General features: G+C 50.7%; 1 protein-coding gene across 6 annotated transcripts in view; it reads right to left on the bottom strand.

Moving 5' to 3' along the window:
• The window catches only part of rapgef2b (Rap guanine nucleotide exchange factor 2b), a 76,437-nt gene that overhangs the window by 31,505 nt on the left and 20,540 nt on the right, over nt 1-24,392 (bottom strand). For all 6 annotated transcript variants that reach the window (XM_030117019.1, XM_030116961.1, XM_030116970.1 and 3 more), the window contains exons 2-6: nt 23,452-23,522; nt 19,875-19,931; nt 11,366-11,449; nt 3,720-3,795; nt 1,539-1,706 (exon numbers count right to left, since the gene is read on the bottom strand). In XM_030117019.1, coding sequence (XP_029972879.1) covers nt 1,539-1,706; nt 3,720-3,795; nt 11,366-11,449; nt 19,875-19,931; nt 23,452-23,522 — 456 coding nt within the window. The remainder of the gene's footprint in view (nt 1-1,538; nt 1,707-3,719; nt 3,796-11,365; nt 11,450-19,874; nt 19,932-23,451; nt 23,523-24,392) is intronic.

Below are 24,392 nucleotides of genomic sequence, written 5' to 3'. Positions count from 1 at the left end.
ATGAAGGTATGGGGCCCTTTAATGAGCGAGCCGTCTTCTGTTTTCATACCTGGCTTCACAGTGAGCTGAATAAAAGCCTCTCCTGCTGCACGGACTCCCTCTTCCTCGATGAGTTTCTCACCGCGGGAGGAAAATCTGAGCACTGCCTTTCTTTTCTTTCTATCGGCTGCAGATTAGCTTGCTATGTCAGCTTAGCCCCCCCCCCCCCCCCCCACCCCCACCACCAGCAGCACTCTCCTGCTAACTTCACTCCTTCTACTGTACTCCTGAAGGCAGCGGAGCGCGGCGCTGCCGGGGCTGCTGCCTCCCAGAGGAGCGGCGCCGGAGCGCGGCGAGCCGAGTGTGTGACAGGAGATGTCAGGCCATGAGAAAGTTCAGCGCGGCCCTTTGAATCCAAAACACGGCGCGGCTATATTTAGGCGCGAGGGGCGGGGCTGAGCGGAGGCGGCCCGGGGACGACGCACGACGTTCCCCCTGCCGTTTAACCGTTCCAGGAAAAAACCGGGCGCACCGACGCAGCGCCCCGGGGGACGCCAGGAACGAGGGGAATGCAGAGGAACAGTGTGTGTGAATGCAGCATGCTGGGTATTTTCTTCCACACTGTGAAAAGACTTTACTTCCTCTTCCCAGGGACGGCCGGGTGCAGCTCCTGCGTTGCGTTCAGGAACCTCCAGCACAGACATTCCAGGAAACCACCACAGTGAGCAGTGTGAAGGGTTACACCAGCGCTACTGTTGAATGTGCAAATGAGGCCAGGAGAATGGAACAGCTGTAAGACCCGTGAAAGAAGAGGCCATCTGACCAAACAGCAGCAGTTTCTCTTCCATGCTTTCCTGTCTGCACAGCTCCAAAACTAACAAACCGAAACACAGCCGCAGCCTCTGAACCGCTGAGCCTTACTGTCGATGAAACTCGGCTGCTGGTCAGTCGGGCGCTAGCAGCAGCTAACGTAGCCTCCGGCTGAGGTTCGGGTCGTCTCACGTCTCTCTGACCACACAAACCAGAACTGATCCTTTTCAAACCAAACCGGTTCAACAGTGAGCAAAGCTCCATTTCACAGCGATGCTCAGCAATCAAACAGCGATGAGTCTTCAGAGACGAGCTCCGGACCGGCAGCGTCAGAAAACCTGGCACACTCCAGAGCATTTCAGGTTACATAAGGATGTCCTGACACTCTCTGCACACCGTGTGTGTGGAGACAGACAGAAAGGGCTGCAGGCAGCAGGTGAACCATTTCTCCACACAGACATGTATTCATCTCTCAAGCAAGGCTGCAGAAAACAGCTGAACAGAAGAAGAAGGAGGCGAGGGGGAAGAGTGAGGCGGCCCCCGAGGGACGAGGACGCTCCGTCCACAGCAGACAGGACCAGACACAACAGCCAGCAGGGGTCAGGTGAGGCCGCTGCACACGGCACAAACACCAAGTTCATCCAGAAAAACAGGCAGGTTTTCAGCAGCGATCTGAAGCAGGAGCAGGTAAACAAAGCAACAAAGCCGCACGGCGAGCGGCGAGCCGGAGCCCGGCAGCAGCAGCTCACCGTGTGGTATCCGCGGGCGATGGGCGGCTTCCCGGTGGGGTACGGATCCACCGTGTCGATGATGGTCTGCCTCTCCCCCTTCTGGTTGATCTTCCGGAAGCGCCGGCGGGACTGTCTGTGCGAGGCTTGCCGCTGAAAGTACTCCTCATTTTCATCCATATAGTCCACCTGCAAGCGTGAGGAGAGGAGGAGGGAGACGGAGCGCAGAGAGGAGGGGAGTGACCGACTTCATCTTCATTCACGCCTCCCTCCCTCCCTCCCTCCTCCCATTGCGTAAAAATAGATGTGTGTGTGTGTGTGTGTGTGTGTGTGGGCTGCGCGGTGCACACCTACGTCAAGGAGCGCTCGCAGCCCGATAGGCGACGGAGGGGGGGAGAGGAAGAGGAAGAGGAAGAGGAGGAGACGGAGGGATGGAGGCAGAGCGCTCCACAGCGACCAGTGACTGACAGGCAGAGAGAAACTCCAGCTCCACACTGTTCAGAGCTGCGTCTTCTGAACGGTAAACAGCTTTCTGCCACAGCGGGCCGAGGACAGTCTGAAGGGTCACTAATTTAACGTAAAGAATTCACTGAAATCATCATTTCTTCCCCCACATTTACACATTTCTGGCAGAAAAGCCTCTATTCAACATGTGAAGGTATGTTAGTGCGTCTGTGAGAATATTTCCATTCCAGGTCATTTAGCTGATTGAGCTCTACATGCAGGAGAAATCTGACAATTTCAGTCCTCACGTGTTTATGCTCAGAGTTGTGCAGCTAGTCTGAAGAAAAGTTTCCCCTGTCGGTTTCATGCCGTCCAGTCAGCTGGTGAAGACCTTCAGGTAACGGATCAAGTTCCGTTTCTCTCGCAACCTGAACCCACGTCTGGATTCCGCTCTGCCCCTGCGTCTCCGGCGCCTGCTGCAATGTTCTGAACCGCCGTCATTCTGAGGATTTGTGGAGCGGCGGCGCTCTGAGGCAGCTTTGCGGTGACATGTTGGAGTTTCTGCTCTACGTTGTCGGGCCGCTCCTCCTCTCCTCCTCTGCTGCTTCACATTTCACAGCCTCTGGGATTACACCACCAAAATCTCTCTCCGCCTTACCAGCTGCTGCCATGACAACGGCAGCGCAGCCGAGCGCGAGTGTGACCGAACGTGTGATTGTGTGTCTAATTGCACGTCGACTCACATGAGAGTGTGTGTGTGTGTGTGTGTGTGTGTGTGTGTGTTTCTGAACACTACGGAGATGCTCGCAGCTTATTTTTGACTCGTATTTGTAACAGAAACGTGTTCTCCACTTGCATTCGAACCCCGGGCTGTAATTACAGGGTCTCTGGCGCCGGTGCCGGCGGACGGGGAGAGGCCGGGGAGTGTGTGCTGCAGAAACCGGCGGGTGTGATATTATTGGGGGGATTTGTGTGCGTCTGACAGCAGTTCAGCGAGCAGAAGCCCCCAATCTGCAGCATGAAAGCAGCACGAGCGAGAAGGAGATGTGCTCCGACAGCGGCACAGCCAGCCGTTTGCCACTGTATCCTGTCAAATATGTAGGTTAGGTTTGATGTTTTCCCCATTAAAAAAAAAAAACAGCTGACAATAGGCTGGTGTGTTCCTGAGAGAAACGCTGGTTTACGCTTTGGCTTGATGCACAAACATCGTGGAGAAAGTCAGCCGTTGTTAGTTGGGGATTAAAACCTGTAGCCTGACGCTGACGGTGAGCGCAGCTACACGTCACTGATCCCTCCTGTTATCATTAATAACACAGTAATTACACTTCGGCGGCGCACGAGCCCACTTTAAGTTTCTGCTTTTAAAGCAGTTTTCCTCTGTGAATGTAAAAATATTGCAGCAATAGAGGAAATATTACATTTTTTATTGTTCCTGCAGAGCTGGCATCAGCAGCAAACACCTATTGAAAGAGTATCAATAGCAGTAGCAGTGCGACAGCAGCAACATCGGCATTATTATTAGAGCTGCTTCACGTGGAAACATTTCAAGTGAGATGGAGTTCAGTGGCTCTGATTAAACAGACACACAAAACGCTGAGAAAGTTTCCTGTTTTCAGTCGAAGTGTTGTCGTGTAAACGGGGCCTTGATGCTTAAAACCTACTCGTAAATTTACTACAATCACCATTACCAAGTGTGTGTTTGTGTGTTTGAGGTGATGTTTCTGATCTTAGCCTGCTGAGAAAATCCGCCGGACTTACCACGATCATCTCTGAGGGTTCGAGGACGATGCACTCACATCCGCGTCGCAGGCTGCCGGCTGATCGCTTCCCGAAACTGCAGGAGGAGAGAGAAGCAGGAGAGGACCGGTGAGCTTCCTGATGGACCTGTTGACGTCTGGACTCTCGGTGAACTGACGGACTCTGCCTCGTCTGAAACAAGCAGCGTGGAACGCTGAACGGACAGTTCCTCCTTTGAGCCCGGCTCCTCCCACCTGGAGGGAAACACCGCCTCTGGAAAAGTCCACCTCGGCACGTCACAGTTTGGACAGTTTGGACAGTATGGACGGGGGAACCGGGGATATTAAAAGGCCTGAATGTGGCCGTGGAGCTGGCAGGGGTGGAAAGTCTGAGCGGGAGGAGCTCCGGCTCGAGGGTCTGCTGAAGAATGACGCTTCTGTCCGGCCGGCGGCCGACCTCAGCCAGCAGACCCAACAAGGACGGCCTTGTTCGGTACATTTAACATGTTTCTGAGCAGAATGTGATCCACATCGGTGCTGGAAGATAAACCCCGGCGTCTCCAGACTGCCGTCAGGTTGATGTTCGGTATTCTACAGGATTCAGATCACAGTCCAGGTTTAACGACAGAACATTACAGTTTTGTTCAAAAGTGGCTCTGAAGCTTGTGAATCTCACATTTGCTTTTAGAAACCATTCTGCCAACCTGTATTGTTTCTTATTGAATACCATCGTCTTCCCATAATGCTTTGCACCGACACTGGCTGTGACCCATGATCAAACTTTACCAGGAACTAGAGAAGAGCTGAAGGCAGGACTAATAAAGTTTTCTTTCTATCAAATCTGGAAAACTGGAGAACTTCCCACTGAAGGCGGGCGTACCAAACATAAGGCCCATGGAACAAAACTGGCCTGGAAGAGGCTCCAATCCGGCCAGAAAAGACAACACTGAGAGCCGAGCGGAGATATCGACAAAACGCTGAAGCCTTCATGAACGCAGCGACCGGCGGAGTTAGAGCGAAGCGCGGCGACCTGCAGCGAGGCCACAGAGGTGACGGCTCCCATCAGTCGGCCCGGCGCTGCGGACGTGACTCGCAGCGCGGCCTGAGCGCCGTGCAGCCCGGGGCCCGAGGCGCCGGCTTCAGCTCAGTCAGGTCCGGGAGAAAGAAAACAGCGGCAGGCTGTAAAAAGACTCCGATTGTCTACCTGCCACTTGGCCGCAGAGCAGATAATGGTTTCTTTGTCGTGTCTTTTTTTTATTTTCTAGTCAATTTCGCTGGCTTTGCTTTTCCCTTTATGCCTCCGTCCCAAAGCTTTTGTTAACTTCTCTCTCTCTCTCTCTTTTTTTTTTTCATCTTTTGTCGGCCTTTCACCTGCTCCTGGCTAGAACGGCAATTCCACCTGAACAACTTTATTATTCTGATACCTCCGAGTCTGTTTTCCTGCAGAGTGGAGTCGGCGGCGGCTGAGCGGCGGTGACGGGGTTAATGCTGATTGTTGCTGTTTGCTCTGCCTGAGCTTCTGTTTAATGCCGTCTAACTCTGCTCGTATCCCCGACGCACACGGGCCTGGATTCCACCGCAGGGCCAAACACGGACAGCTTGCTCAGTGTTTTCACCCTCGTTCCTCCAGCCGAGACGAACGCCGCCGTTCTCTCACAACCTGAAGATGATTCCGGGGAGCCGGTGAGAGCTCCCGTCCCGCCCAGCCTCTTCTTCGTGGGGAGCGATTCCAGACGTCACGCGTCGGGAAAGGCCACCGAACGCCAACCGGCACGGCGACTCGCTCAATCACGTTCCCCCGCTGCATTCCTGACATCAGTAATCCAACCCTCCATTTTACAGGAGGCCAACGCCACCGGCAACGTGAGACATTAACGCAGGGATTATAGAAGTGGAGAGTAAGAGGGGGGTGGGAGGGCGAGGGTTTTTTTCCCCCCTTCACACAAAAGTGTCTTGTTTGGAGATTAAAGCCTCCACTGCACCATGACTAGTCTCACAGCAAATATCAAGAACAAGAGCTGCAGAGTGACTAACGTGCAGCGGGAATGGCACGTAAAGCCTTCAATAAACACCCGACTGTCCCCGCCAGAGCGCAGACCATCGGGGAGGAAGGCGTCTCTGCAGCAACCGGCGCCGTCACACAAGTCTGACCCATCCAAATATTTAAAGTCTATTACCTCCACTAATGATGCGCCGGCCCGCGCTCGGACAGATCCGCATGAATTATTCAGCGCTGACGAATTCAGGTCCGACAGTTGATGCAAGATCGGTGTTTTTTCTTCCCTGAGAACTGCAGTGTGTGCTGGCTGACACACTTACAGAGCAGATAAGAGGACAGGAAGGAGATAAGAGAGGTGCCAGATTCTGCAGCAGGTATGGAACTCTTGCAACCGAGCATCAAGCAGACATTATCACCGTCACACGTTCCACATATAGCTGCTGCTGCTGGCGCTCTGCCCATCTGCAAATCTATAAATCTGTAAACTGCTGCTCAGTAATCATTATCTTCACCTGGCCTCTTTATAATCTGCTGTCAACAGGAAATCACTCGGCAGGAATTTACACAACTCGAGACAAAAGTAGGGAACTCAGAAAGAGGAATCCTGCTGGGAAACGGACGAGCCGTTTGGGTTTGACTCCTGTTTGAAGACCTTGCTGAAACCAAACAACTCCTGTCTAGACTCAACCCCACGAAAGCCTCCACACCCTGGTTTCTTACCTGGGAAGAGCTCCGACACTCAGCTCTCACCTGCTTCAAACTGCTAGCTGAACGCTGGAAAATCAACGGTCTGACCGAAACGCCTCCATTTCTGACTGAAGGGACTAAATGACAGAGCCGGGGACGAACCCCGAGTCTGCTCAGTCCGGCTCTGTTACACCACATCGGTGGTTTATCTAAAACAAACAGGATCGTTTCGTGGACATTTCACTGTCATCTTGATAACAGGACACACCACCAGAGTTTAAATCGTGAAAATCCTCCCCTTTGTTCATTTAGTGCAGCTGATGGTTTGATGATACAAGACTCCGTTACCTGACAGAGACACATATTCCTTCCTTCCAATCCAACAAGGCTCGTTTCCATGCAGACGGAGCTTCTCAAAAAGTTCCACCTTGGGAGCCGTTTTCATAAAGTGGCACCGGGCTACAGATACTCAAAACTCATTGAAAGTCTGGGGTTTTCATGGTGGAAACAGGGCCTAGCACTGCAAGGAGATTTAACTCATTCGGTCTCTTTTCACCATTTTGCTCTGCAGGACAGGCCAGACTAACACACACACCAAAAACACACCGGATGCCAGAGGTCAAGATGGAAGGAGCTCGTCCACTGAAGGTTGACCAAGGACACAGTACTACAGATGGACAGACATGAGGAGGAGGAAGCTGCAGCAGCTTCCTCCTCCTCATGTCTGCCCATCTGTATTACTGTGTCCAGTGCTCAAACAGTCAAAAGTCAAACCAGACTCAGAAATGAAGTGAAAGTTGCCATTTTGTCATTTTGGAGCCGTTATAGAAACACTGCTTGCTGCGTCCGATCAGCATTAATGCAGGGCGTAACGTCAGGTCAGGAAAACAGCTCCGTCCTGTCATCAGACGCTCCGGCCAGAATCTCATTTTCAAATTAAGCCCCTGAAGCTGCCGGAGCGCCGGCTGACCCGTGGCTCCCCTGCATTCCTCCCCGTTACACAACCGGCCGGGTGTCTGGAATGTCATTCCACATGCATCAGCGGGCTGCCGGCCGGGCGGCCCCCCGCCACCGCCACGGCCTCGGTCCGGCCCGGTCCGGAGCGGGCTCGGTCTGCAGCCCTGCTCTGGTCAGCCGAGAGAGCACGCCTGCTTTCCCCCAACAAGGAGGGCAAAGATTAAACTCCCCGGTTATGCAAGACTGTCAGGGCCAGTAGAGAGACGGGGAGGAGGGGAGGGGGGGGGTCAGCGAGCGGAAGCGTCCGGACCGATTCAGAAGTCAATGAAAACAGCATGGGGGGCTGGTGGCGCCTGCCGTCCACCCGGCTCTCGCCGTGCAAACACAAACGGCGGAGCGGCGGCGTGGCCCAGGGGCTCGCACCGCCGGAACCTTTGACCCACCGCGGCTGAAATAGAAGCGGACGGGGCGGCCGAGAATGTGCCAGCGACTCGTGACTTCTGCTTCCAGAAATACAGCAGGGCTGACATTGTGAGAGCGGGGAGAAAAGGGCAGAGAGACAGACAGAGAGAGAGAGAGAGAGAGAGGGAGAGAGGGAGGGAGAGAGAGAGAGAGAGAGAGAGAGAGGGAGAGAGGGAGAGAGAGAGAGAGAGAGAGAGAAAGAGAGTCACTTCACTCGTCACGCCGTCGAGCGTTCATCTCCCGCATTCTCTCCCCGCAGCTGGAGCGCCGTCTCTGTTTTGCTTTCAAAGTTGCCAGAAGTTGTGTGTAACCCCTCCTGAACATGAAGCACACACCCCTTCCACTGGCAGCGCGCTACACACACACACACACACACGCACACACTCACTGACAAATCCAAAATAACATCAGAGCCATGCCTCGCATTCCAGACTTCAACCAGCAGCTCCCGGCTGAGGGACCGGGCTCCAGCAGCGGCAGGGGCGTCCAGGCAGAGCGTGAAGTGAAGCTGGAGTGTGTGTGTGTGTGTGTGTGTGTGTGTGTGTGTGTGTGTGTGTGTGTGTGTGTGTGTGTGTGTGTGTGTGTGTGTGTGTGTGTTGACTGGACACTCACCAGACACTCCCAGAGAGTGACACACAGTGACCGATGATCAGACCCACAGACCCTCCCAGTCACAGTCCTGAGTCCGGCTCCGCTAGTCCACAGAAAGTCCCACAAACAAAACCCGGGTCCGGACACCGCGCAGCATACCGTCCGACACACCCCGCCACGCCGGCTAAGAGTCCAGCAGAGTGTGAGTGTGTGTGTGTGTGTGTGTGTGTGTGTGTGTGTGGATCAGGCTCTGTCCGCTGGCTCTGCCCCCTTCCCTCCCGCTCTCTGTGTAATGAGTGGCTCCGCCGGCAGTCAGCATTCCAGCGTACACTCACTTCCTGCTGCCGAGTTACGAGTGTGTGAGGGGCTGGACTCTGTGCTCCTGTGTGTGTGTGTGTGTGTGTGTGTGTGTTTGTGTTGTGGAGGAGTGGGTAGGTGTGGACGGCGCCCCCCTTCTGTTGAAACTTTCTGACCGTCACACACATTTCTCATGCTTTCTGATGAAGTGGAAGCTGAATGTGTTTTGTGGTTTCTGGGCCAAATTGCTGGTTTTTTCAAGCTTTCTTTAAAATAGCTTCACAAACAGGGTTTTGGTTTTTACACCAGTCACATGATCTGCTGTCCCAAAGTCTGAATAAACAAACCCAGAATGAAATAAACTGAAAATGTTCAGTTGTGTTTAAAGCCGTAAAGGCTCTCCCTTCAGTACATGTGAATTAAGTGAACATGTTATCTCAATATGTCGGTGAATCAACCGTCCGTCACTGCTCTGAGATTCTCTCTGGGTTTGTTTTCTGGATGCCTTCATACAAAATTGCAACTGCTGATCTGTAAGAAGTTAAAAAAGTGTCTTCATCAGCCTTTTTTTCTGCTCGGTGGCCGATTGTTCTGCCTTCTAAGCTCTCCGCTGTGAATTTCACCATAAAAATCTGCCTGAAATACGATTGACTCATAAATTTGAAAGATTTAGGGAAAACACTCCTTCCATCAAGACAAACCGGATCAGATGTGAGAAGCTGACATGGGGGAAAAGATGCGGAGAGGACGGTAATGACACAGCCTCCGCACAGCTGGGAGCCGAGCGGCGACCAAATGAACACGCTCGGCAATAATTGCCAGTTTTAGCGCGTTCAGAGCGGCAGCGGCTGACAACTGACTCAACCGATGACGAAGCCAGTAACATCCTGTCCTCTCACACAGCCTGACACTTGGACAACATGTTTCCATGACCAGAAGACAGGACCACGGTTTGATTCCAGAGAAGCTTCTACAATGTTCATCCATGGTCTTCATGCTAATGCTAACGCCGTCCAGCTGCTAGCTTCCCCTGCTGTATTCTGACCTCCAGCCGGTCTCCGAAGCGTCAGTCTCCTCCATCAGAGGACGGACGCGTCAAGACGCCGAGCTTATCGGAACCTGACCCTGCAGATTATCGTCTCACTGAAAACCCAAATGAGGCTGGTGTCAAATTACAAGCACATAGAGAAGATCCTCAACCTGCAGAAGCAGAAACAAACCAGACAACTTCAGAAAAATAAAAACATTCAACCATCAAAATGGGCTTCTTTCCTTTCTGTAGATTGAAGCTACCGGTGATTCACGTCCAAGAATTTAAAGCAAAGAGCTGCAACATGCAGCATTATGGGTAGAGACAGGAGGGAATAATGCAGTGTGTTTCAGACACACTTCCAGGGCTGCAGCTGCTCTGACTGCGGCTGGACATTAGCTTTAATCTGCCAATACCTGCAAATCCCCCTCCGGCGTCACACACACACTCACACACACACTCACACACACACTTTCACCTTGGCAAAACTGAAAAGGTTAGGTTTAAGAGAGGAGCAGCTTTTTGGCACATTTCCGATGGAGCCTTTGGTTTGTGAGGCCTCCCACGTCCACACGATGACCGCTGCCCCCCCACCCCCCCGGCCCCCCAGCGACGGCCTCCAGCGCCCGGCGGCTGTAGGTGTGTTACACAAGCCCGGCGGATGAAGAGATCATTGTTTTGCAGACGCCCACAGAGGAGGTTCATGTAACAGAGCCCCTGTGAAACAGCAGCTTCGCAGCATTGGGGTCCTGCTGAAGCTGGGAGCTGGACACAGGCTCCCCCTCCTCCCACTGACACACCAGCCCGGTCTCTCCCTCTGGTTTCTCAGCGTCAATATCAAAACCCCCAAACGCGACACGCCCACTTCCTGTCCCATATTCAGATCAATGCAAAATATAGAAGCCGAGACACTGAAGGTTCCAAACCGAGGTCTGAGATGCTGCACAGACGTGCTCACCGTGGACTGTAGATGCACTAATTCATGACTTTTAAATCTACTCACTACTACACAGCTTCTATTAGTAATTCTAACTCCCTGCGTTCTGTCACGCTGGAGACATTTCCATGAGACGAAATGTTTTGAAGGGAATTTGTGTTTTTCCTGGTTGTTATTGACGGTTTAGAGAGAATGTCAGACTAGCTTTATGCCTGCTGTCACTTATGTGGAATACGACTTTATATAAATAAGGTTAAAGAGAAAAAGCAGCATTTTTATATTTCAATGCTACTTTTTTTTGATGAAGAAATACAGAAAGTCCATCTTCCTGTTTGCTGCTGGAATTATGTGACGGGAGTCACATGGATCTGCTTAAAACTGTCAACGCAATCTCACGGAAACTAGAATGCCTTTTATTTCTTAATAACCGACACTATAACAGTTGAATAACGTTTGATGGCTTTAAAGTATTTGGAAGAGAAATAAGTGAGGAGTTTTGAGATAAATCAGATAAAAAAAATTTAAAAAAAGATCTGTTTAAGTTTCTACAGAGTCAGAAAGCTCAGCTGTGAACAGAAACTGAATCTGCGCCCGCCGTCTCCGTCCTGCCTGCAGACGGCGACTCTGCTGCTGGACGGACGGGAGGACGGCGCTCCCTCTCTCTCTCCCTCGTTCGCTCGCTGGTGCCGCGACGGGTGACGATCTTACCTGCTGCGGGGCAGAAACATGGACTCCTTGATGAAAACGGAGCCGGACAACAGGATGTACCAGCAGCTTCCTATGTCGTCAGGGCTGCAAGATAGAGGGGGGAAAAAAAAGACACGAATTAACACCGTCTGCTGGAGATGTGGACGGAAAACAGGGTTTATGTTTGAGAGAAGCTGGGTGAGAAGGAAACGTTACACAACGATCAACTGAGCAGCTTTAAAACATCTGCTCCCTTAAAACCCTTTTAAGAGCTGTGTGTGTGTGTGTGTGTGTGTGAGAGAGAGAGCGAGAGAGAGACACTGTGATCCTCACCAGCCTCAGAACATATCGTGAACCTGACCCGTTTTTGAATCAACAGAACTTCTGAAGCTGATTATTTTCTTTTTATCGCTTCTCAAACTTCTCGTAGTGATCGTAAGAAAAACACAATCCCCCACATTAGAGAACCGATTCCACAGAGGAAACCGTCTGATGTGGTTGATATTAGGACGACGGAGAAGACATGAGAAAGATGAGAGTGGAGAGTGCAGAGAGAGAGAGAGAGAGAAATCTGAATGAAGAGCAGACTCATCCTCTTCCTCCCACACCCGAACACACACACACACCAGGAAACTGGGCATGGCAGACTGAGTGACCCCAGGCTGACCCCGGCGTGACGCATCCGGCAGTCACATCTTCACTGCATCCAACTGAACACTGACTTTTTTTTTTCTGCAGTTCTGATTTGAGAAGGTGACTTTCTAAGATTCAAGCGGCTTCGCTTGTTCACTTATGAAGAAATATCAAAGTTGAAGGGAGAAGCGTCTCGTCCGTGAAGATATGAAACCAGGACTGCCGCCGCCGCTGCTGATGTTGGAGGGATAACACAGATTCTGAAAAGCCTCCGTTTGGTTTTCTTCCTCATCCCGCTCATCCTCGGGCCTTCAGAGCGAGCGCGGGGATTGAAGGGAGATAATCTGGATCCTCGATGGCCGCCACGAGCCGGATTACCAGAGCGGGATGTTGAACTACTGAGAATGTAAACAAATGCTAAAGAGAGATGGATAAAAGACGTTAATGCTTGTTTTTAATCTGCGCGATCGCTCCGAGGGGTTCGAAGAGTCAGCGGAGCATAAGAAACCGCTCTGCTCCGGGTCACTTTCAGTCTCGGTACAGTCGACTCCTGCTCATTAACCCCCGCCTCCACCAGCTCCTCCTCCACCAGCTCCTCCTCCACCAGCTCCTCCTCCACCAGCTCCACCTCCACCAGCTCCTCTCATCTGGATTCAGTCCAACTGTCCACCGGAACACATGCTCCTTCAAGCACGGGCTAAATTTAGCTGCTATGTTCACTACTGATCAGAGCAATCAATACAAAATGTCATTTTTGAGCGTTTGAACGTCTTCGTCAATCAAATATGTCGGCGAACGTCTCCGACAGGGAGGAAGAAGAAGAAACCCACAGACGGAGGTATTAACGTGACATGTAACACTGATACCGTCTGGCTCCGGCGCTGGAACTTGACTTGTCTGTCGGTGGTGGATGGACAAAAATAGGCACGGCAGTATCAAAAAAACCGGCTTTCACTTCTGATTTTGAGCCTCGTGACAAGAAAAAACATCCAGCGACAACAACAATGAGCTTTTTTCCCTGAAAGGACGAAACACAGATCAAGTCTGATGTTATTAAAATCTGCGTCACCTCAACAAACCGAATAATTTAACGTATGCTTTTATTCAAGTTTGGACACAATTTCATTATTATTAATAAGTGAGTGATGTGTGTAAAGTAGTCAAACACACCATTAACTGTGGTAATATTACAATACCAACCGGACGCAGATACATGCTTTCAAACTGAGGCAGGAAGTCAGAGTGCACAGAGAAACACGAGAAAGAACATGCAAACTAAACGTGAGAATTCTCATCATTTTAATAGTGAGTGCAGTCTGTGTTGTGTTAGCAGCTCACTGGGAGACTTTAACACGCCTTACATTACATTAGCTGGACTGCAGAGTGAAGGATAATTAATAGGATTGATGAGAAGGATCAATGATGAGGGCTTATTGACGACTTTCTTAACATTGGTTGGTGTCTAAACCTGGAAATATGTACGACGTGCGGTGCTTGCATAACAATTGAGAAGATTCTCCTGAAATATGCGGTCATGGCGTGGATTACTGTGAAGAAAAGACTCATTTCCTGTTGTGTTCTGCTTTAGCATGAGCAGAGTCTTTAATGCTGTGGCTGCCCTGAAGGCAGACGGGGGAGCTGGAGCCTGGCGTGACTGCACGGCTCTCCGAGCGCGTCCTCCAGCTGCGTGTTCCCGTCCGACCGTCTCCGGGCTGCTCGCCGGTGATTATCGCCCCGTCCAAGTGAGACTTTCTAATTGAAACCAGAGGTGGAGAGAAATCAATGCTCGCTCTCACGTCGGCTGATTTTCCGCTTACGGAGAGGTAAAAGATGGCTGCTCCCGCCGTACACCTGCCGCAGCAGCGCTGCTAACGAGGCTGCAGGCGGCCCGCCCCGGCCCGCTCCTCCACCCATCTCCAGCCGACTCCTCCGCTCCCTGCGTGCCTCTTCTTTGCATTCGGGAACAAGTTGAATCAAAGGATGAATTATTAATTGCTGGGGCGCAGATGTGTGGAGAGGAGGAGGCACCTCACGTGAGGAGGAGGAGGAGAAAGGAGACCAAAAAGTAGGAGAGAGAAGGCTCTTATGTACCACGACAGCTTGACTGAACTGGGTCAGGCGTGCTGGAAGCGATCGTCGAACGCTCAGCACCATCCAGCAAAACCCCCACAGGGAGGCCTGCACCGGGGGGAGCGGGGTTACTCCAGAGGAGGGGGGGCAGGTGAACACTTTCACCACATGAAGGAGAATTTTACAAGAAAAGAAGAGTTTGGTTTTTTTTTTTTCACTCAGCCATTCAGCTTCACCTTGTTGTCATTTGTTCAAAGTTCATGTCGAGCGTCTCCTCGCCGGGCTGCGTCACAAATCTTTAGAAATGACTGAAACGCAGAGGCGTGTCCGTCCTGAGAAACACACTGGGGAAAAAAACAGGAGAAAGTCCAAACAATGAGCGTTTCAAGCTGCTGCTTTCTCGGTGGGATCCTCCGGAGAGGCCGAGCAGCACGGCGATGGGAGGACATTATGTAAGCCGGCCTCCGGGCTTCAGGAGTCCGGCGAGCAGACTAAAAAAGGAACCGCAGAGTGACATGGAGACTGCAGACGGACCAACGCCACAAAAAAATACCCCTCAGTCCCATCTTCAAGTCGGCGTTATGTCTCAGAAACACTCCACTGGCTCACTGGACTTCTCATTTTTGTCGTCTCATCTGATTTTGTGGAATCATGCTGTCGTATTACATTGCATTTCTATTTTTGGGGCGTCCGTTTTCCACCTGCATCCTTTACAGGACTCCGTCCACCCAGACCCGTCCTTCCTTTGCGATGGCTTTTGTCCCGGGTCGAGCGGGACAGTTCTGAGACGACGGCTGTCAGGGGGACACGGTGTTCTGGAGTTACATAACCAGGCCGGCCACCGGGACCTGATCGCAGCTCCGGTCCGTCCCCCGCCGTGTTTCGGCCCTGACCGGCCCGCCGCTGAACGCCAGCAGATTCTGCTCGTCACTTCCAGCGCCAGTCGCAGGACAGGGGCGACTTTCCGACAGCTGCTGCCTCTGAACCCCGGCCAGAGGTCAAAACAACACCGTCTGCTCGCGGTTCCTCGGCTCCATTGTCCTCTCACTGTCCTCATGAAGACCTGCTCTTCTGTTATTTGATTCTCCGGCAGTTCGGTAGACGAGGAGCCTGTGACACCGCTCTGTCACCTGTTGATCGCTCCGTCCAGTTCCAACACCGAGCCTGTCCTCATTTCCACATTTCAGGAGCTGCCGGTTGTGAAGCGCGAGCTCCAAACCTCCCGGCGCAGCTGGTGCCAAGCTGTGGGAGCGCGCCTGCCAGAGAGGTCAGGGGTGAAGGGTTGCACTGAGAGAGCAGATATGGAGGAAGAGAAAGCCTCTTGACACTGCGCCGTGTGCCAGGTCAGCCTCTGACTCAGGACGCTTTAGCTCCGTAATCCCGGGATTGGAAATCCTGAGAGGGTCCCACTTTCGCAGGATGGGATGTTTTCATGAGATACAGAGCGCCTGTGTGTGTGTGTGTGTGTGTGTGTGTGTGTGTGTGTGTGTGTTAGAGCAATCTGGAGCCACAGGCTGTAAAGATGAGCACTTTCCTAACTATTAGCCCTTATCCTGCTGTCGCTGCTGCCGCCGGCTGCAGGGAGCGCTCCGCTCTCTAACTGGGTCACTGCCATACATTTCACGCAACATTATGGATTTCTGCACAACAAGAAAAAAAAAAAAATGCAAACATGTAGGAAAAAAAAAAACAAACGCTGAAGCAAATTAAAGCTCGGGAGTACATTATTTACTACACAAGTTTAATGTGAATATAGTAAAAACCTGCAGGCTTGTTGCGCTATCTAATAAGAAACGTATCTGTGTTAACCATCATAAAACGGTTCAAAGGGCGTTTCTCTACATTCTAGTTGGAGAGTACTGCAGTATTAGCTGTTGTTAGACACATCTCACTGCAAAACACACACCAGACAACTTAATAAGAGATGCCATCACAATTAAATCCCGCCATTGACTTTTAGAGCGGCACGTTACTGCCATTGTTGGAACCAGATGAGAACATGAAGACAGGCTGTTAAAAGCTTGTATTTTTAGAGGAGCAGGCTGATTAAGATCCTGCAGAGGAGGAAACTCAATCTGATCCGCTGCTGTTTAATGCCCGGCTCTTATCTGGGAGAGCCGTGCCTGACTTTTATAGGTTAATACATGCAAGCTTACACACACACACGCATGCAAACACACAACTGTGCCAAGACGCGACTGGAATCGATGACACCATGTACACACTCGAGCAAATGAAACGAGCCAATAAAGCAGAAAGAAAATAACCCGCTGCGTTTCCGTGGCTCAGCCCGGGGGGGAGAGCGCCAACGCTCCCCTTCGGAGGGCAACAACGCTCCGCCAGCTGACTTCAAGAGCGCTTTCAGGCTCGTCCCAGAGCGAGTCTTTATCCTCAAACGACCCAGCTCACACTAGATGAAACAACGTGAGCAGGATATAGGAGCAGAGAGGGTTACTGGGATTCCGTGGCTTCAGAAACATCCTGGATAAGGAGGATCTCACCTGAACACACTCACTCATTCACACCCAGCGGTCACATGACGACCGTCTAACCGCTATGAACAAAACTGTCACTTTCAGCATCTCTGAAATCGGCTTTTCCACTTATCAGACCAACGACCTCGTAAAGGCGTGAATCAGGTCAGGTACGCAGCTGGAGACGTTACGAGCGGCGGTGTTCCTGACTGAGCCTCACGAAGCTTTATTCTTTGTGACCTGGAGAGCGATTTGACGTGCAGCAGTTACTGATATTTCTGGTGCCGGGTGGTCGGGGGATGGGCGGATCGACCGTTTAGCTAGCTAAACATGCATCTTCAATAGCTTCTAGTTGGAAAATCCCATTCCAGAGATTGAGAGTGTTATAAGAAGTCCGCACTCATGTGAAATCACAGACGCTGCCGTAGAATATCGAAGCCAAACTATTCCTGGAAAGCCTATATTATTGACGGGCGTACGTATCTGAAGCATCTGCAGCCCGCTCAGGCCGAAGGCACGTCAGTCCACAACAACAACAACAACACTGTGCTGGACGTCAGCTACATACCACGGCGGCGCCTTCAGGGAGTCGGCCGCTGATCCCAGGAACAAGACGTTTATCCACGGGGGGAAAACTCAATGACGGAGTAAAGAGTCAACACTCGACCTTTCTGGGATTCTGCTCACTGGAAGGAGGAAAGTTTCCAGCCTGACTTTTCCACGTTTCATTAGCTCGCTATATATAATGAAAACGTTCATCACCGATAAATTAAAAGTTGTTCTTCTAGAGCAGGATGTGGTCTAAACTCGGCCTCCCACCTTCCCTGTTCTACACATCAGAAACGAAACGCACAAAATAAAGACCTGACACCAGCCGACCTGTGCGAGCTGCTCATCATCAACAGCTTCTGCTTCTCCGACACATTAATCATCCTGCAGTCGTCCGCTGAAGTGCAGATGAGTCCGTCTTAATGACAGCGGTGAGCAGTGATGGATTTCAGGGGGTCAGAGGAGACGGAGTGGGCTCCCTACACCCACTGCATGGCTGGCTTTCAGCTGCTTCACATCGCGGCGCCTCCGTCCTGCTCCGACCGCGCCGAAGATCCACAGCCTCAGATTAAAACAGCCTCAGCTCACGTTGACAGGCCCGTGTTTGGCGGCTCCATTGTCACCATTACGTACACTAATCTTCGCATCTCTACAGAAATGAGTTTTCAGTTCAAAATCAGCTGATTTGAGTCAGTTTGTTCAAGTTGGAGTAGTTTGACCCGGAGTTCAGTACGTGTGCCACAACTACAATGAGACAGCATCAATAGAGTCCCGAGATGACCAGTCACCATGGCAACGGGGAAGCGGAGGGAGGGGCTTTAAACCCCACTAGAATCTGATGTCTTAATGCGCTCAAACGGCGAGTTTAAACTTGTTTTTAAAAAAGTGTAACGCTACTTAAAAAAAAAAAAAAACAAACACTAAAATACTCTCAAAGAAGGGAGGATGAACATTTTATCTTCAATCTGCATTCATCCAGCAAAAAGATGAAATCTCACACTGCATGTTTGGCACAGACAGAAATGTCAAGCCTTGTAATCAGTTTGAGGTTTTAATCAGTTTAGCTGTGACCTGCTAATCCTCCATGCACATATTTACATTCGCAGCATCCCTGAACACACTCGACGTGATTAAAAGTGTGTGGGCCGGTGTGTGTGAGTGTGTGAGTGTGTGTGTGTGTGGTGCGCCGTGGAGAGCCTGAGGGAATCTGTGGACCCGGACTCCATTATGTGGCCGACGCTTCATCTGCAGTCCTATTGTTTAATCAGCTCCCACTCCAGCGAGGGGGCTTCTAATGAGGTGCTGACTTTTCCACGTCACCCCCAACATGAGCGCACACACACACACACACACACACACACACACACACACACACACACACACACACACACACACACACACACACACACACACACACACAGAGGGATCAGGAGACGGGGAAAGGGACGGTGCGCCCCCCTCCAGCCTCCTGAGACGCTGACAGAGTTAATTAAGTGTCTTAATTCTCTCGGCGGGTGCTCGGAGGACGTCAGCGTGTGACAGCCTCTGCTTTTGTTTCAGCATTTCAGGCAGAATCCAGATGATTTCAGAGGCCGTCCCTGGAGCTTCCTGATCATATTAACCCTGGAGAACTCTGGAAGAACAGATCTGCTTCCTGCTGTTTTCATGTCGGGCCACTAGTTGGCGCCGTTTGTTGTTTTTGTAGTGAAACTACTCACACATACAGACACACACTGCAGAGAACAACAGACATCACCAGGAGTAAACAGAGCCTTTCTATTACATTTATTATTTTAGAATCCCACTGTGATCACTTAACATTTCACATATTTTATGTGAAATGTATTTTATGTTTATATTTTAAACTTTCTCACATGAAGTTTCCATTAATTCACCTTTCATTTCCCTAAAACTTCAATCTTTCTTCATCTTTACTAAGGAATAATACTTATCTTTATCTGCAGCGTGTTTACATGGGACTTTTTTATTCCTGTTTAAATCTGAATAAAGCTCCAAAATGATGTGTAACCGCCTGAAAACTTTGTTCAGAAGTAAGTTCAAATCCGAACAGACCAGCCGGTTATTCTCCTTTGGGAGCGGAATTCTTTGAAAATGAGGCGGGACTTCCTTCAGGTTGTTCTGCGCGCGCTCATCTGTCGCCATGATGCAGTATTCCAAGGTGGCGGCCAGCAGTTCGACTCGTATGGAGACGATTTATTTAACGGGAGCCTCAGAAGAAATGGATATAATGAAAAGAGTGGATGGACGGGAGCAGAAGAATGAGGACATTTTCAAAGCTGTAGCATCAAAGTTAATCGAGAAAGAAAGAGAAAAATCGCTGCCAAAACGCTTTGTTTACTTCTGGTAGACGTTACGACCTGTCTGCCTGAAAAAAACCTTGATTCTCAGTCTTGAAGACAACCATGCTAGCATTACTGAGTGTATGTAAGCTCGCAGATCGTCCTGAAACGACACGCAGGGCTGATTTCCACCCATCCACAGCCCCCCTCCAGACCCCAGCAGCTCGCTCCAGGACCGGCGGTGTGGATTCATCCCCCGCTGAGTCACTGAGCGGAGCTGCGAGTGGAGCGGAGGGCCCGGTTCCTCAGCCGCGCTGCAGGGTGATTCACTGTGACACTGACCCACATCCACACAAACACACTCTCGCCAGTGAGTGATGGAGCCGCCTCGGCCGGGCTCATCAATAACCCCAGCCCACACTTCGCATTACACCCAGTCGCTCATCCTTTGTTGAGTTTAAGTGAAACAGCAGCAGCATCCACCGCTCACGTCCAGATACTTACTAGTACAGCACTTCGTTGGCCTCGTGTCGCTCGTAGCGCACCGTCTCACACATTATCCTGCGGGGACGAGAGCAGAGGAGAGGAGGAGCAAGGTCGTTACAAATCAGCACGCACAATTAACGGGCTCATAATCACATCAATCAGACATTTGTTAGCAATGTCACGCAATCCGAGGGCTGAAGAGCGAAGCTGCGAGGTGAGCGAGCTGATTAAATGCTCTGCAGAGGGTTTTAACACAGCCACGGTGAGTTCTGATGCAAGGGTCTGATGAAAACACAGGTGTGTGTGATGAATAACGTGTCACATGTCATGTCAAAGGAGCACTTCAGATCCATCCTGCTGAAAAACACAACTGCTGATCGATGCAGTCTGATTGTTTCACATGATAACCTGATTCACATCCTTCTTAAACATCTGAATCACAGCTGAGTCTACTTGACATCTGGATTAATCCACATGTGTAAACATTTAAACTGTGCGGCTGCATTGCATCATGGTCCGGCGGGACGGCTGGCGAAGGACGAGTGGGCCGCTCTCCCCTCGACACTGGAGCTCCTCTTCTCCTGTTAGTTATGTAACTTTTGGTATGTGGAAATAAAAGCTGATTTTAAAGACACAAAGCTCAGGAGAGGACAGCTGGTTGTTCAGATTATTCTCTCTTTGGGTGTAGAGACCATTTATCTCACTCTCCAGTGAAAACCTGCTGATCCGAGCCTTGATTACATAATTGACGGACTGCATCAGTTTGTCCTACAATAATAAGCAGAGATTCAGATGAGGTTTGTTTCATAGCAAAGGTAAACAAAAAGTGTTTTTTTTTTTTTTTCCCCTGGTCGTCAACTACAAACTGTGAAAAAGTCATCGCTCCAAATCCGACTTCCCCCTGAAGCCTGAGCCTCCGCTTCACAGGCAGCAGCAGCAGCCATAGTAAACAGCAAGTGATCAGAAGGCAGGAGTGTTCAGAGAGCGCCGTGGGCGGACGCCTCGCTCCAGGAGCACAAAACAATGCCGGCTTTAAAAAAAAACACGTTAGTGTGAGAAAAACAACACATTCCTCCCAGCTCGGAGCGAGCAGGACAGAAAAAGAACGGGAGCCGCTGGGATTGTTTCCTGGGATGACGGAGCAGCGCCAGGCTGTGGGACCGCGGAGCGGCGACATTCCTCCGGGTGCAACACGGGGCGGGGGGCCTCGGAGGGGTCACACGCTGGAATGTTCCAGCTCGGAGGCGGTGGTGGGGGGGGGGGGGGGGGGGTCACGCACTGCTACATTGTTCCCTCGCCAGCGTAATCCACATGTATGCACACAAGGCATGCTGGGAACAGACTTCTGACATGCAGTGTTTGGAGAGGAAACGCCGGACAGAAGCCACCGGCTCGGTGATGAACGGACACCAGAGCGAGGCTGACAGGGCGCTGCGTGATCGTCTCAGATTACACCCACTTTACCTCAGCGCTCCAAAAACCTCCAGATATCACACACTCACAGGAGGAAACAGAAATCCTGTTTACACGATGATGTTTTACAGTGGCCCAGTTTACATGGCTGCTTTTTCAATCCGATTGTAAACAATCGTATTAAACGGAGTGTATTCATGAAGTGATCCACGATGAATCCTCGTTTACAAGGACCCTGGGTGAAGCGGATTATACAGCGTCCTGTGACATGCGCACAAAGTCTCACAAGGAACTTGCAGGTCTTTAGCTCTGCAGCAGCAGTCCTCAGCGCCGAGCAGAGAGTTTTTATCTGCTGATATCTGCTCAAATAAGGTCCCAACATCTCCATGATGCGCTGCTGAAGAAGCAGCTGCTCCCCTGGCTGCAGCACCGCTGCGCCGAGTGCCACGTCTCGGTGTGAGCTCTGCTCCATGCCGATGTTTCGAACTAACTGGTGCCCGTGTTAACTTGTGACCAATAGATGACTGAAACATGTAGACGTTCTGGCGAACGTCGGTTTTCAACAGTTGCAGGGAGTGTATACATCTAACGTCTTTTGTGAGTCTTAATTTAACAACTTTTGTTATCAGCATGTGTTTACACAGACCTCCGTCGTCATTCGTTAACACGGGAACCAGTTAATCCATAACACCGGCCGGACGATCGCTTGTATTATACAACTCGCTGTTGCGCGATTTGGTTCCATCTTGCCTCTCCAGTGTTTGTTCTGTAGGGATTTTTTATTAAAAAAGTGTTTTTCAACCAGTGTTTTTCTTCTGCTGGTTTTTTGACTGTGCTGCTTCCTGTTTACTGCACACGTCGCTACGTATGAGGGAACGCATGCGCGGAACAAATATTCCCCTGTTTAATCCGCTCCGCTGTCAGTCGGCGTTTATAAGGGACACGGAGCGGATTGTCGATCGGTGTAGACCACCTCATTCAATCGGCTCCAAAATACAATCTGCTCCGAGTGAAGCGGATCCGTTTACATGACACATCTTACAATCCGCTCCATGTATAATCCGCTTATACGTGGTCCATGTAAACGCGCCCAGTGAAAACTCCACCGGTCCTCTCGCACCGCTACGGTCCATGGTGAGCACGTAGATTACATGAAGAGCTGCTGTGTTCATGTCTTGCTGGACAGAAGTGGGCCTGAGGAGGCAGAACGCGCTGCGTGAAGTGAGGGACCAGGCTTCAACGTGCACGGCGTTCGTCTCCCGGCTCCAATGCCTGAAGCCGCGGAGGTCAAAAGGTCTGGATGAATCTGACAGGATCATCTCAATTTCAGCTACATTTCAATGTAAATTGAAAAGTCACTGCTTTAATTTGGCTTTCCTGTAGCTCTTTTCCCATGTTGTACTTCTGTTTCACCATTTTATTTATTGAAGATTTATTTTACCAGTCAGGCTAATTGTTTTGATTTGATTTGATTTGAAAGCTTTATCTCGAACATGGAAAAACAAACAAGTTAAGTATTGATTCTCATTTTCAGAGAGGACCTGCTAGTATTTACCAAAATAAAACTTAAATTAATCTTACAATTGAAGCCATTTACACATATGTGGCTTAAAAATACTCCCATATAATACGACACGGTTCCGTGTGTGTCTCTTTCTCCATTTAGTTTCCCCGAGTCCCTCTGGATATTTGCATGTGTGAAAATTATTTTCTTATTAAAGTTCCATCCAATCGTTTTTCTTGTAGAGGAATCAGCCATGCACACCTCCAATAATTGATCTTAATACATTGCGTGTGTGTGTGTGTTGAGGCGAAGTCTATTTACCATTTAAATTGTGCCTTATTGACTCAGCAGCTGCAGTAAAGGCTGTTTGTTCAGTAGAACAGTGAGAGGTGATTAAAGGACGCAGCAGGGCTGCGTCGCCGCCGCCTCGTTCACGCCACGGCGTTCTTATTGAAAACCTGGTTTTTCTGTTTTCGGTTTGTGCAAAAGAACTATTTGTCATTCTTTGTTCATGTGCAGGAGCAGCGTTTCAGAAAGGTTCACAGGGAGTCGGAGTGTTTTCAACGGTGGCGTTTGCAGCGTTGCCATGGAAACCAGTATCAGTGTCAGTCCTGAGTGAAGTGTTGTGAAGTGGAAACACGGTCGGTGTGAAATCAGGTCGTCCGGCAGGACGCTCACCTCAGCTGGTGCTCTCGCAGGTTGGATAAGGCCTCCATCCCGTGAAGGTAGGAGTAGACGATCTCCAGGTCCTGAGGAAGAGGAGGAGGAGGAGAGGCCCGTCAGTCACAGAGAACAGCATTCTGCACGGTTCGATCCCCCATCTCACCCGGACCAAACAAGACCCCAGGCCACGGAGAGAGGGGGGACCCATTCGAGAAGCTCTTTAAGTTTCATTTCATGAGTTTTTAACACGTTCGGACTGACAGGACTGACTGAGAGACCCTTCAGGCTGTGAACTGGAAGCCTGTACAGCGAGGACGACTGATTTGTGTGACTGAACATTGGAATAAGAAGCAGTGAAGATCCCTCAGTGAGAGGAGAAATAAAGAAATAAAGGAGCGAGCGATGAACTCCCCATTCAGTCACTTCATCAAGCGACCCAGTGAGCCGCTCCCACCGCCTGGCCCCCGGCCAAGGCCGAGGTGAAACACAGGGGGGCCTCTCTGAGGGCTGGCAGGCCGCACAGCCACTCCACTGTCCATCACACACACACGCGCGCACGGGCTCCCGGACCACGCGCCTGTGTGTGTGTGTATGGAAGCCACTTTGTGGCGGGGTGACTGGAGGTAGATGTGGCGACACAACATAGAGCTTGTCTGAAGATGAAAACACAAAAGAACAGTGTGTGTGTGAGTGTATGTGTGTGTGTGTGTGTGTGTGTGTGTATTTTACTGAGAGGAACAATCACTGAGGTTTAATGGCACAACCTCTCTGGGTTAGTGGAAGAGGAGGAGGGGGCGTCGGAAGACCCCCTGAAGTGTGGCTGACCTTTATATGGCTGAAAATACTCTCAATGATATGATGGCCAGGGGGAAGGGGGGGGGGGGTCATCCATCCATCCTCCATACATTCTTTAAGAATCTCCACCAGGTGTTGAATCTATTCATCAGAATGAGACA

This window comes from Salarias fasciatus, chromosome 2, assembly GCF_902148845.1.
Source record: "Salarias fasciatus chromosome 2, fSalaFa1.1, whole genome shotgun sequence".
In the NCBI taxonomy this organism is placed as follows: domain Eukaryota; kingdom Metazoa; phylum Chordata; class Actinopteri; order Blenniiformes; family Blenniidae; genus Salarias; species Salarias fasciatus.
Note: the sequence above shows the minus strand (reverse complement) of the source record. Positions and strands in the feature narration are given on the sequence as shown.